The sequence below is a fragment of the Micropterus salmoides genome, unplaced genomic scaffold (assembly GCF_014851395.1).
Source record: "Micropterus salmoides isolate LMB-PRFRI ecotype aquatic unplaced genomic scaffold, ASM1485139v1 Ms_hic_scaffold_16, whole genome shotgun sequence".
Lineage (NCBI taxonomy): Eukaryota > Metazoa > Chordata > Actinopteri > Centrarchiformes > Centrarchidae > Micropterus > Micropterus salmoides.
The window spans coordinates 21,352,537-21,367,069 of NW_024040707.1; the positions used below are offsets into that span (position 1 = coordinate 21,352,537).

At 41.9% G+C, this 14,533-nt stretch overlaps 1 protein-coding gene across 1 annotated transcript; it reads right to left on the reverse strand.

Moving 5' to 3' along the window:
- Window positions 1-227: 227 nt before the first annotated feature.
- Window positions 228-3,686, reverse strand: LOC119905168. The gene is made up of 3 exons (XM_038721932.1): window positions 3,446-3,686; window positions 1,158-3,194; window positions 228-325 (listed from the first exon to the last, which is right to left on the reverse strand). Exons 1-3 carry the CDS (start codon window positions 3,684-3,686, stop codon window positions 228-230), a joined length of 2,376 nt encoding a protein of 791 aa, XP_038577860.1.
- Between the last annotated feature and the right edge of the window lie 10,847 nt (window positions 3,687-14,533).

The following is a 14,533-nucleotide window of genomic DNA, read 5'->3' on the forward strand; positions in this document are numbered from 1 at the left end:
AAATTTCCTGGATCTGCTGTGTATAATCCTAATTCATAATGCCAATCAAAAATCTATTTTTGTTTCACAGCGTGGCCAAATCAGTTCTAACCTCCTCTATTGATCGGGAGGGGGCTTGAGCGGGTGTACAATGTGTAAGGTGGTGCCAATTAGCTCCTGCTTTACCTCTAATTTTCAGGGCGTGGGTGGAGTGCTCAATCACTTCCCACGGTCCTGTCCACCTGGGTTCAGCCCACTTTCTCTTGTGGACTTTCACCCACACCCAGTCTCCAGGCCCAACAGGAGTCTCTGTTTCGTTCCACGGTGCTTTGGTAGCAGTTTGGACCTGTGAAGACAAAACTCGAGTAAGATTAGCAAGGGCTTTCATGTAATCTCCTACTTCTATCTGCCATAAGTCCAACACTGGACCCAGACCTCCATCTCTGGGTGGCCCTGGCATTGGCCTGCCTGTCAACAACTCGTGGGGAGACAGGTGAGTTTTGCCACTCTGTGATGTTCTCATGGACATTAGAGCCAGGGGCAGTGCATCTACCCAGTTCATTTTGGTGTTATGACAGGCTTTGGCAATTTTTCTTTTCAATGTTTGGTTAGCTCTCTCCACCAATCCTTGTGAAGATGGGTGGTACACTGAACCAAACTTATGCTCAATGCCAAAATATTTCTCTACTTCACTCAACTTCTGGCTAGTGAAGTGTGATCCATTATCTGATCTAATGCACCGGGGGACTCCATATCTTGGTATCAGTTCGTTTTTTAGCCATTTTACCACTGAGTGTGCATCCTCTTTTTACATGGGATAGCTTCAATCCATTTGGTATAACGGTCTACCATAACCAAAATGTATCTGTGCCCTCTTACTACATTATCTGCCCCCATGTCTGTAAAGTCTATACAGATTTCTTTAAATGGAGCATCTGGAACCGGAAAACGTCCCATTGGACATTTGTAAGGTCTCCTGTCATTGAAAGCATTGCATTTCCCGCAGTCGTTAATAAAGTTTTCTACTATTTCTTTCATGTAAGGATGCCACCAATGAATCTCCACTCCTTTAGTGGTTCTTTTCCTACCAACATGGGTGGGTCCATGGGCTTCTTTAATTAATAAATGACAGAGTTCTGCAGGTGCCACCAAACGACCATCATGTGTTCTCCAAATACCTTCATCTGTTTTATTTGCGCCTTTTGAAAGCCACTGGTTTTGTTCATAGGGGCCTGCCTGTTCTTGCATTCTCTGTATGTGTTCTTTGGTTAGTTCGGGGCTGTTCTCTGTCTGTAGACATATCAATTGTCTGTTATAACCTCCTGCTTGTTTAGCTGCTTTGTCTGCTGCATCATTTCCTTTAGCTACAGGTGAGGTTGAGTTTTGGTGACCTTTGCATTTTATTACTGCTATCTGTGTAGGGAGTAAGATGGCTCTGAGAAGGTCTTGGAGAGCACCGGCGTGTTTGACTGGAGTCTTTTGACTGGTCAAAAATCCCCTCCTTAGCCATTGTGGGCCATCTATGTGTACTGCGCCATGTGCATATGCTGAGTCAGTGTAAATGTTTACTCTCTTGTCTTTCCCTAGTTCTAAAGCTTTGGTTAATGCAATCACTTCAGCTAATTGGGCAGAAGCTGGTTGGGGAATGATGGCAGAGTTTAGGGTCTCAATTTGCTGTCCCTGTTGTTGCACCACTGCATATGAGGCTACATTTCCCTGTTCTCCTCTGTAGCAGCAGCCATCACAGTACAATGTGATTTCTGGATTCTCCAGCGGGCTTGCTTGCAGGTCTTCTCTGAGCTTCAGGTCTTTTTGTGCTACAAATTCACAGTCATGTGGTACATGTTCTTCTGAATTCAGTCCGTTGGCCATGTTTGTTCTTTCTGTTTCATAACTGATGTGTGGTTGGGTCAGGATGTCAGAAATCTTGATTTTTCTGACTGGGGAGAAAGTAAATGCTCTGGAGCTTAAGAATGCAATTACTCCATGTGTAGTGTTGATTTTCAGGGGATGGCACATGACCACATGCGATGTTTTGTCTATGGCCTTAGTCAGGGCTGCTAGATGTCTGGCACATCCTGTTTGTCCTTGTTCAATATTGTCCAATCTGGAACTGTGATACATTAGTACTCTCCTCTCTCCCTCCTTTTTCTGAAACAGAACGGCATTCACAATGCTTCCTGTTTCTGAAACATCAAGATAGAATGGCTGGGTGTAGTCTGGGGAGCAGAGGTGTGCTGCTTGTCCTAGCGCTTGTTTGGTACGGGTGAAAGCTTCTTCTCCTTCTTGGGTCCAATCAAGGGTAGCAGTGAGATTTCGATTTCCGGCCACTGACAACATTTCCCTGAGTGGTTGTGTGAGCGATACATAATCTGGCACATGATTTCTGGAGTATCCTGTAAGTCCAAGGAAAGCAAGCATTTGTTGCACAGTTTTTGGCTTTCCATGTGAGAGAATGGATGTTCTTTGTGATGATGTCAGAGTGAGGCTGTTTGCAGAAATTAGTCTTCCCAAGAATGTAACTGTTCGTCTGCATATTTGTGTTTTTTCTTTTTTGACTTTGTATCCTGCATTGGCAAGGAGTATCAAAAGATCTGTAGTACTTTTTAGGCATGCTTGTGCTGATGGACTTGCTAACAATAAGTCATCGACATATTGAATTAGGACAGTTCCTGATGGCAGTTGGAGATGTTTCAGATTTTTTCTCAATGCTTGGTTGAAAAATCCTGGGCTGTCTTTGTAACCTTGCGGCATACGGTTGTATGTGTACTGCTGTCCTTTGTAGGTGAAGGCAAATATGTCTTGTACTTCTGGGGCGAGAGGCAGGCAGAAGAATGCGTTGGCTAGGTCAATGACACTGAAGTGGGTGTGGGTGGGGTTCAGATTCTGTAAAGCAACATAGGGGTCTGGGACAGGGATGTTTGCGGTGGTAGTGGCTTGATTAATTTGTCGTAGGTCATGTACCATTCTCCATCCTTTGTTTTCTGCTTTTGGGACTGGCAATATAGGTGTGTTCCATGGAGATTGAGTTGGCCTTAATACACCTGCTGTCAGTAATCCCTGTATGGTGTCGTCAATCCCTTCAACTTGTTCCTGTTTCAGTCTGTACTGGGGTTTCCAGCAGGGTAATTGTTGTGGTCTTAATTGGACTGTGATCTGATGGGCGGGGACACATCCTACATCATAAGGATGTGTGGTCCACACTTTCTCTGGGACTAGTGAAAGACACTGTTCTGCATCTGGTGGTTAGTATGTTCCCTTCCATGATCTCTGTCCAACTCCTGCTTTTCCAGTATTCCAATATCTGTTCCAGCATGCTTAATTTTCCACATAGTTCCATCTGATGAGCGGAGCACTTTTGGGACAGTGGTTTGTTGCCAGTCTTTAGTTAGTGCTGTCTTTATCATGGGTCCTAGTGATCTTGCTTCATATCCAACTCCTACAGCAAGGGTTACATGCGGCTCACTTTCATGTCCCAGAGTATACCAGGTTTTCTGTTCAGGAGTCAGTTCACAGTATGCAGCGACACCTTGTGGTCCCACATAGATGTCAGTGATGGACAGTTGTTCAGTCATTTGTTCTTTATCTTCTTCCCATGCTTGTTGGTATTCCTCGTCTGGTCTGCGTTGGTAGTTGTAGGTACAGTGTAGGGGATCCAGGGGAGGCCCGTATGGGCCCAGTGTGTTGATCCATGGTTTCCATTCCATGTAGTGTCGCTGTATTTCTGGTGTATCGATTGTGGTGCTGCACAGTCTGATCCAATTAACCTGAGTGGTTTCTAGTGGTGTGTCTTGTTTTGTTTCAGGCCCCATCATGAGAATTCTGTGTCCATGTTGTAAGAGAGTATTTGTTGGTTTTTGTCCTGGAAGATGTACAATGAGTCCATCTGTGGTGCACAGAATAATGGCTCCAATTTTTACCAGAAGGTCTCTTCCGAGTAGGGGTATGGGGCATTTGGGGGCATACAGGAATGAGTGACGTAGGGTTTGAGCTCCTACTGTAATGACCAATGGCTTTGTGTAACTTTGTTCTTCTGCTTTTCCCGAGTATCCAACTGTCCGTAGAGTTTTTGAGGAAAGAGGAGGAACCCCTCCTTTTATTTTTATGAGGCATGAAGCGGTTGCTCCACTGTCGACCATCATGTCAATTTGTTCAGACTCTATTATGCAGGTGACCATTGGTTCAAGGTGAGGTGGGGTGGGAACACCTGCAGTTGGATCCTCTGGGCCTCTTCATTGTTCTTCTTCCCAGGCAGTCATTGGCATCTGGGAATAGTTGGGTGGCATGTTTCTCCCCCTTCCTCTCCCTGTGTTTAGTGGTCCTGTTCTGTTTGTGGATTCTCTTCCTCTCCATCGGCCATAAGGCACTGGTGCATGTGGACTCCCGTCAGGACAATCTTTGGCCCAGTGTGTGAGCTGTCCACAGGTGTAGCAACCAGTGAATCCTCTTGGCATGGGTTTATGTTGTCCTGTCGATGGTGCTTTCTGGTGTTGCATGGGGTGTGGCTTGGGATGAACTGATGGTATGGTTGGCCATGGTGGCCATGTGGGTGTAGGTGTGGTTTCTACTGGTGGCCTTTTCATTGCTGCAGCTACGGCCTGTTCAACCGCGTCTTGTATTTCTCCTGCAAATGATCCCATTATCATTTGTTTTTCGGGTTTATTTTTCTTTGCTTTGTTTATAATGTCTTCTTTTTCTGCTACTTGCATCTTCAGCAGTCTTTTGTTGAGGGCCTTTAACTCTTCATCATGTTCATCCTCTGTTTTGTTATATCTGCTACAGTGATGAGTCAGTTGGAGTCGCCAGTGTTCTTCATCCATGATGTTGAGTCCCGCAATGTCATTCAATTTGGCTTGGACTGCTAATGGGAGAGCCTTTATCACTCTGTCTCTGTACAGCATGCGATTGGAGGTGGAGTGATCATAGCGTTCTCCAGTGCTTTCCAACCATTCATCCTCACACCTTCTTAGAAAGACATGCAGCTCCTCATCAGGCATCTTTTTAAGGCTGTCCAATCCAGTAAGGGATCTTAGTGTAGGGAATTTATCTCTTACTGCCTCCCAGTAGACATTTCTGTATCTGTTGAAAGGTGTGTCATCTGCTTCAGTGGTGCATCTGGCTATTCCATCCAGTTCCCGGACTCTAATATTTCCTTCTATACGTCTTATGAGTGCTCTTATGTCTCCCAAACAGAGCTGGTCTCCTGCTGTGTATTTCTCACATTCGATGATCCATCTTTGTCCCCCTTTTTGTAGTGGTGGCAGTTTGGTCACTAATGCTTCCATGTCCCTGTGTTTCCAAGGCTGGTAGATTGTTGCTCCTCCTCCTACAGCCACCAGGGGGTATTGTCCTTGTGTTGTGCTTTCTATGTGTGATCGGGTGTGGCTTGAGATGGGACTGGTCAGGACTGCTCCTTCAGATGTGGGGGGCAGGGCAACCTTTACTTTGCCCCTTAGTCTGAGTGTACATGTTTTGTTGTCCTCTTCTTCTGACTCTGAGGAATCACTGGAGGTGTCCCCACCTTTTTCCTTCCTCTCAGGATGTGTCACACATTCCTTCTTCTTCCTTTCATTTTCTTCTTCACATTCTACATTGTCCTTCACTGTCATAACCAGTCCTATGTTTTTTAGGCTTTTTCTTACTCTTCGTCTTTCTCTTCTCCTCTTCTGTTTGTCTCTGCCTCAGTCTCTGTCTTTCACTTCCCAGCATGGTGGCTTCCTCCCTGAGCCTGAAGGCTCCATCTCCAGTGCACTCATTATCTCTACACATTTGTCCTTGATCCGGGGTGGAGAAGGATGGATGCACAGGGCTTGTCACTGGCGTTCTGGTGCCGCCACTTCCTGTTCTGCTTGTTTCCAGTATGCTCTGGGTCTCGCTTATCATTTGCTGTGCGTTTTGGGCCACAGCCAGAACCTCTGATATCACCTCATTCAGTTTTCGGTTTGCATCAGGAACTCCATCAACTTCCAGGACTCCTCCTGTTACCTGCATTAAGGGGGCTTGTACAGGTGGACGAGAGGGGGTAGGGAGCCTGGGTTGAGACAGCATGTATGGTGGGGGGGCAGTGGGAATCACTGAATGTAGTCTAAGGTCCTTAAACTCATTCTGCTCTTCCTTGGTGGTGTCTGAGTTGGCCTCTTTCTCTGAGCAAGCTCCACTGGGCTCTTCTGGGATGACATGCTTCACGTACATCAACAACTGAGAGACACGTGCCATACGTTTTGCAGCCTTGTCAAGGGCTCTTTTTGTTGATCCAAATCTTGGTTCTCCTTTCCTCTCCCATTTTGTTTGAGCTTTGGACGCTTCTCCTCTTTCATATCCTATTATCTGTGTTCTGTATGCTCCAGTAGGACATGGGTCTGCATCTCCTGGGATCAGTCTTCTGTCCTGCCAATCCATCCAAATTTTTTCCAGCTTCTTTTTGTTTTTCTTCTGTTTCTCTTTTCTGTGGCTGCCTCAATTTTCTGGAAAATCTTATTCTTCCAGTCTTCTGTCGTAATGCTAGAGGATGGCTGCAGGGGTTGTTTGTCTGCCATTTTGCTAATTTGTCTATCCCTGACTTCTACAAATCAGTTTATGTCTTACTCTTTTGGTGTTTGGTGTGTACTAATACTAGAAATGAAATGGTATAACAGAAATAACAAAATAAACGATAAATGTTAATTATGTTTTTGATGACACTTGCTTCTGGATTTTATATGATCTGGTTTGCAAATGCTCACTATGACAGAAAACTCACAAATCAAAATTTTTCGTTTTTTTTTTATTATCTGTATTATAAAGGTAATACAAACATTAAAAACAATTGGTAAACTTTATTTAACTTACTGTCTGTTTTTATTTTTAAATTTGGATGTAATATTTTCTGACCACTAGTGGATCCTCTAGTAGCCCTGTTGGCATAAATGAAGAAATAAAAATAACTACAGTCCTTGTTGTAATGATTTAACTTCTCCACACAATGGAGCCACTGCTAGTCTACCACCCAAAGAGAGAGAGATCTCTTTGTTACAATGTAATGCTATCTGAATATTCCCACCCCGTGCAAAAATTAATAAAACGTGTATGGTACTGATTGTTTTCAACTCAATACCCCTCAGAAGCAGTCAAGAGAGAGTCATAAGAGTTGAATGTCTGTATCAATCTCTCAACAAAGTTTTTTCAAAGCACAAACAAAAAACAAAACATTGCTCAGTCACTACAAAACAGTGTTTTGAGACACTGCTTTGTTTAAAACACAATGCTTGAATAGCCTCCTTTTGACTCCTGATTTCAATGCAGACAATCCTTATTTACAAAGATTTTACTTAGTTACAGTATGTACAGACCTATATTCAATTGATACCTATTTTCACACACACAATACTAGGCTCACTCTTGTGACCTCGGACCTCGGAAGGTACCGAACCTTCATACAGGTTTTCCACACTTAATACTAGGCGATACAAAAGGAACAAGACGGCGCTTCTCCTTTCGGTACCCCCGAAAAAACCCTGAATTTTCGAAACTCTAGGTTGCGCAGAAATAGGTAGACGGCGCTACTGTTTTCTGTACTCCCAAAAGACTCCGAAAAATTCAGAGAATTCTCGACCTACATACAGGTTTTATTTTTTACCTCTAGGATCACAAAGGCAGAAAATGAGAGGTCTTTGTATGGGACTAAGAAGCCGTCGTCACCGCGCTTCCCGTTTACCAACCCCTACTCCCTCACAGGGTTTCACCCTGGCTTTTTCAAAAAGACTTATTCCCGCCTTCGTGCCTCACAGAGACTGTCTCTGTCGCCGGCCCCACGGTCTTTCTATTTAAAATTTAACTGGGTCTAACCAGGCCGTCCGCCACGGACTTCTAATGTGCACTATTTACCATGGACCTTCATACAGGCTTTTAATCTTTAAATAACCAATAACATACCATGGACCTTCATACAGGCTTTTAAGCTTCAGACAAACAATAACATACCATGGACCTTCATACAGGCTTTTAAGCTTCAGACAAACAATAACATACCATGGACCTTCATACAGGCTTTTAAGCTTCAGACAAACAATAACATACTATTGTTCTATATTGCCATCTCGAATGATATTTAACAATCGGTATTTTCACTTTAAATCACTTTAAAATATTAACGGACTTACGGAGTAGACGCTGCTTGATTCTCACACCTAAAATCTCCTATATAACCTATACAGAGTTTTGATAAAACAGGTCTCTGTTCTTACCTTTCGATATTTGGGCCCGTGTGAGAATCAGGCAGTCGTCCTTCTCCGGCTGAAGTTTTGTCCTGTCCTCCTTTTCTCAAAATCACGTCGGGGTCACCAATTGTTGCGTTTTTTCAGATTTTGAGAAAGGAGAGGCTCAGTCCAATGAAAATTAACAAGAAATTTTAATAAAAAATAGGTGAATAAAAGATGGCATTACAGAACAAACAACAAAACAAAAACACTGCAGTGGACTGGAAAGTTGTTCCTCTTTTCAGATTTACAGCTTACAGTCCCGATTCTCACCAAACTAATTGTTAATATCCTCCAGGTATGTGGGCGGGTTTTTTCCTTCAAATGGCTCAGGACCAAAGCCATTGGTCATTTGGTTACTTCTTCGTCACCCAATTAGGAAGGGTGTACCTTACTGCTCTATGGTACTTTTGGTCGAACAAAAGAGCGCCAATTCCCAGACGTGAAACCCCCTTCAATCTACAGGAATAAACAGTCTTTTGCTCTAAACTAATCATGGAGAACAACAGGGCTTGTCTACAAAATGGTTAACACCCTGTCTTAAGTGTCAATGAAACAGTCAAAAAACTGTCCTTCTGGCACTAAACAAAGAGGTGTCAGTTTTCTTTACATTACAAAGAGGATACAAACAATGGTTTAATCAACATTCTAATGAAATTGTCTGGCCTAAAACCCAGCAGGTTTACATTTGAAGAAAGCACTGAAACACTGGAGTACATTAAGTTTTGTTGTAACTTTTTAAAACTCAACACAAGCTACTGAGAAACGTAGGTAAACTAGTAACGGCGCTACTTGTAGCGACTGCCCATCACTGCAGACCGGGTATGGTTGTGACACTTTTGCTTCAGCAACTATAATTTACCCACATTTATTGACTACAAATGGCAACAATTCAATCAAAAATATCACAGACGTCATGAGTTGATGTCAAATACATGGTGTTCCTTTGTTACAACCTACCCCACTACCAGGGTAGGTTCCTGGGGTAAGTTGTGGCAATTAGACATGGGAAGCAAAAATGGATACCAGACCATATTATATTCTTCAAAAACAGGTATAATGAAACAAATAATAATGTTTCTCTCTCTCTGTAACATACTATGTCTGATTGACTCGCATGTGTGTGTGTGTGTGTATTCAAATTTGTCTACAAGAGCAAACTTACTTAACAGTTTACTTAATAAACTCTACTACAATGTACCTAATTAAAGAACATCTTTGTACATCCTTGGGTCTTACAAAAAAGAGGCGTGTGTCTGTGAGTGTCAATGTGTATATATTCTTAATCAGAGTCACAGTCAGTGCTTGAAGTGGGCCGGTAATCACCAGTACACAGTACAAGCACTTCTATATTTTACACTTTGGCGTACGGTGACTTTTTCTTGTGCACCAGCACTTCTCACAAGCTGCCGGTACTCTTTTCTTTCCTCTCCTCCGGTGGAGACTGAGTAAGGAAATGATCTTGTGCCGATAGATACGATACGCCAACATGTGAACAACATGTGAACGGGAGGTAGTGGTCACAGAGCTGACTAATGAACGCTGGTAACCCTGGAGTTCAGGCTTTGTGGGACTAGAGGCTGCATAGGGCACTCTGTAAAAATATTAAAATCAAGAAAGTCCTTAGTTGTATGTATTGGAACAACCCACCCCAACTGTTCAGCCATTGTGGAGCTAGCTGTATTAGCATAGTGGTTTGAAATTATCAGGGTAAAAATGCATATGTTGCCTAAGAAACTACATTTTAATCTGATATAAGTCATACAATTATATCTGCAAGAGTATAGATACTACACAAAATATATCTTGGTCCAAAAATTTACTTTCTCACTCTCTCACAAAATCATTTCTTTCTCTATATTTTCTGAATGTGCCTGTTTCCAACCTTGACAACCACCATGCCTGATTGGGGACAAAGTGGGAAAATACTGAATTGATCTCGTGACTCCTCTCTTATCTCTAATTGGTGGAATTTGTGTTGTTACAACTCTCCCCATGTTTCACCCATACCCAGTCTCCCCTACTTTGGTTTATGACCAAATAGCTGCAAAACTTTGCTTTGTTTTAGTAGGAAATGTCAGCATGCTAATATGCTAAACTAAGATGGTGAACAGTGTAACCATTATAATTGCTAAATAAACATGTTAGCATGCTGATATTAGCATTTAGCACAAGCATCCTTAAGGGGCACCCCAGTAGCTCACCTGGAAGAGCGTGTGCTATGGTTGAGTCCTTACTGTTGCGGTCTGAGGTCGATTACAGCCTGGGTCCATTGCTGCATGTTGTCCTCTCTCTTTCCCCTTTCCTTTTTCTTCAGCTGTCCCTATCTAATTAAAGCAAAAGGCCTGAAGAAAAAGCACTCACTCTGATACTAAGGTCTACAATGTAAAGCAAAAACAAAAAGCAAAATTAAATTATTCCACTTATTATCACTGCAGCCTTTTATGAAGAATTCAAGCCCAATACATCTCTGACAAAAAAAATCTTAACTCAAGATCCACTTACATTTACACTGGCACTTTTCCAATGTGAACTTTTGCATTCAAGACATATTTTATAGTTAGAGGAAGGTTAGAGGAACTTATTGTGTCAGACACCTTTGCCGAAAGCGTTGATATAAAAGTTTTATGGTTTTGTACTATTCTTGCACAGAGAGCAGCATAGTTTGGAAGGTACATGTTCAAATCTCTCTATTATCTTGACGTCAAGAAGTGAAGTAAATAATTGATTTACTGTGCAATGTACTGTTACACCTAATTACTTCATCAGTCTGACAGTTAAATGTGTCCTTGAGGCTTGTTCAAGGGTGCCAATATATATTCTGACAAAATATTCAGACCACAAGCAGATAAACTGATCATCTCAGAATATTTGTATGCACCAATTAATTGTTTGATCTATTTTACCTCTCCAGAATTCTTGTGTTTTACAGAAGCCATCTGGATTCACATTACAGAATGATGCTTCAATTATGAGATTTCTCAAAACCATGAAGTTGATAGATATGCAAATCATCAGAAGTGCTAAAGTATAGCCCAAATACTGCACTGCTTCTAAGGTGTATTTGCACATAACCACATAATCAGTATGTCCTGTCACTCACAGTAAAAACCCTTGGCCTGCAACCATCTCACCACTTTTGGCTTTAATTCCAGGGGATAAAAGAAAATAATTATTTCTCTCCCATAATAGTTAACATTCTTCCACAAAATTGTGAAATCTCTTAAGAAACTTTACCACAATGAAATGAAAATGAGGATAATGGATGTCACGTCATCAAAATTGTGAAAAGTCCTGCTGAAGTTAAATGGAACAAAATACACTTTATGTTTCAGGCATACAGCAGTTGTAGTCAATTAGTTGTGTGTGAAATAGAGCTGTTAGAGGGAAATAAAGCCCAAAGCTGACAAATCATTAATTCATGCTTTTAAATTATTTTAGGAATCTTCAGACATAATTACATGTATTTGCAGCAGGTGTGGTGCTACAACATGTACTGATACACTATACTTCTCAATTCCCTGTGGGCATGTCATCGAAATAAAGCTCTGACAGACAAGCCTATTCAGGTAAATGAGAATGTAATCATCATCCAAAACAGCCTGATATATACAAGTGCAAACATTTACCTATTTTACTGCAGCTAATAAACATGTTCTAACTTTTAGCTCTTTTTTAGAGTTTACTTCTGTTATATGTTGAATTCACTACTTGCTTTACAAAAGAGAAAGTTTCAAACAGAGAAAACACATTTCGGTACATAGTCGTTTTGAGGTTTTGAAGGAACTAAAATAACCTGCTTCATTCATAAGAAATCATCAAAATAGGACATCAAATATATATATATTTGATGTCCTATTTAAAGAGGTGGTATTATGCTCATTTTCAGGTTCAAAATCTTAATTAGGGGTTGTACCACAACAGGTTTACATGGTTTAATTTTCAAAAAACACCATATTTTTCTCATACTGCACATTGCTGCAGCTCCTCTTTTCACCCTGTGTGTTGTACGCTCCGCTCTTGAGCTACAGAGTGATGCATCTTACTTGTACAAAATCTTTGTTGGGAGTTGCACATACACAGTTCCCAGGTAAGGACTACTAGCCAATCAGAAGCAGACAAGGGCGGGTCGTAAGAAACAAGGTAGTGTGATCCAAATCAAAGCCACTTCAGACTGAGACCATAACCTAGCAGATGGTATAAGTTACTCAAGTCCACAACCACACAACATCTTACCATTAGGACTAAACGTTGAACTGTTGCCGGTGTTCTGACGATCTATGCTGCCTTGCTGAAAAATGCTACCATAGCGGAAATCCATAGACTGGACTCTACTCGGCCCTGCTCCGTTTTCCATTGCAGATAGTACACAGAGATAGTACGTAGCTTGTCGTCACAGTGACGCCACACACTACTACTAATGTTCAATGCGACACACACACCAGCGATCCACACAGCTTTCTCTTTTTTAAGTTAAAACGTTTCAACATTACTCAGAATGTAAAGACAGATAAGCGGTATGAAAACCTTCCAGCTGTGTTTTCCTCTGCCGTTGTTGCTGCAGCGGTCTGTGTGACGGTGGGAGCAGAGGGCTCTGTGAGCGGGCGGCTGGCCGGCCTCACAAGCTCCTCCCACGGGTTGGTGCAGGCTTCCCCCGCAGCCCCTCGCGGAGCTCCTCAACTCCGAAAATATTCAAGCACATTTTTGTTCTGCCATCACTTCTTGTAAAACTGTCAATATTCGAAATCTTCACAGCTGATTTCTCACCTCAAAACTTCTCAGAAGTGGATTTAGTGATGAAATTCCATACGAAAACTGTAAAATATAAAACTTTCTGTTGCTGGCCTCTGTCTGGTGCAGCAATGATGATGTAGTGAATAGTGAATATTCTCTCTGACCAATCAGCAGTCTGTCGTGTTTTCATGTTACATTTTAGTATCTCTCAGCTCGCTTGGAAGCTGGAAGGAGGTGAGCTGATACGAAAAAAAGTACCTGGAAGCAGGTACAGGTACAACATTTCTACAATGGAAACCCAAACAAAGGCGAGTCGAGCCAAAGGGGCTCCGCTCAGACTAGCTTGGTTTGAGGGCGTGCCTGACCCTGCCAGCCGCTTGGCAAGCTTTATGACGCGTTTTCATTGTGATGTCACAAGTAAAGGAAGTGAAGGTCGGGACTACAAACGGGCTGTTTTCAAGCGGTTCAGAGTAGAGTTTTCTGTGGGAGATGGGAACTCCCTTTGGGATTTTTCACTTTGCAAACCTGTTACATGTACAAAAAAGATATATAACTCAATAAAGGGGAAGGGAAAAGCCAAAAAGCATAATACCACCTCTTTAATAAGTTTAACACTCAAAACACAGGAATGACTGGGTGTGGTGATAAGATTTGATTGAGAGATTGACAATAATATCCCACTTCCATCAGATTCTTATTGAAATTTTTCCAACTCCAAACTGGTACATGGAACTACATGACATAACTTTATCCCTACTGAACCCCGCCCACCTCAAACCAGTGAGAAAAGCACAAAGAATAAAAATACAGAAATCTCTCATGTGAAAGCATTTCAAACTTAGCAAAAAATAACAAGTAGTAATAAGCTGATTTAAGAAAAAAAATCTGAGCCTTTAAAGCATGTTTTCTAATTGATTTTTTAAGTTCCAAGTGCTTATTATTTATTATATTTTGAGAGAGGTGAACAAAAACACCTGATGCTTGATTAACTCTTTGACAGTTATTTTATCATACTTTTGATAAAGCAGCAGTTAAATGTTGAGGTCACTGAGTGTGAATGACGGTTCAAAGGAACACTCCTCACATTCCGCACTTGATTCAACCAGTGTTTGCATGTTACTCTGTTCCTTGAGGTGAGATTCAACACTCAGCTGCTTAAGAACTCAAATGTTATGAAAGACTTTGCCATGTATGATTTACCTTTGCGGTGAAGAATTCTACATATTCATGCCTCGGAGCAGCAGTACATCTTGAACTTTCTGGAGCAAACCTCCTTATCTTTAGAGGCCAGGAAGTGTGTGCTTGAGCACGTACCTTGTAGGTACAATGTTCTCTATAAGCAAATAAGTGTTGCAAATTCCCGGTGCAGCGTGTTGTCAATTTACTTCCAGTCACAGGCCTTTTATAACCTTTCCTCAATTAGGCCTAGAGCTGCACCACACCTCTACCCTTCATGTTGAGTTGAAAACAAGTTGATGTAGCTGGTAATATTGCCACTTCCATGTTAGAAAAAGACATAGTACCCAGTGAGCCCTGAGGAGAAACGAACATCTGTGCTCTTGAGCCAAAGAGGCCAAAAATAAAGT

Coding starts and splice junctions, on each gene's coding strand:
- LOC119905168 (XM_038721932.1), bottom strand. CDS start 3,686: ATGGAATGGAAACCATGGATCAACACACTGGGCCCATACGGGCCTCCC. Junction 3,195..3,445: donor GTATACTCTGGGACATGAAA/GTGAGCCGCATG, acceptor GTCTTTCACTAG/TCCCAGAGAAAGTGTGGACC. Junction 326..1,157: donor CGCAAATAAAACAGATGAAG/GTATTTGGAGAA, acceptor TTGTCTTCACAG/GTCCAAACTGCTACCAAAGC.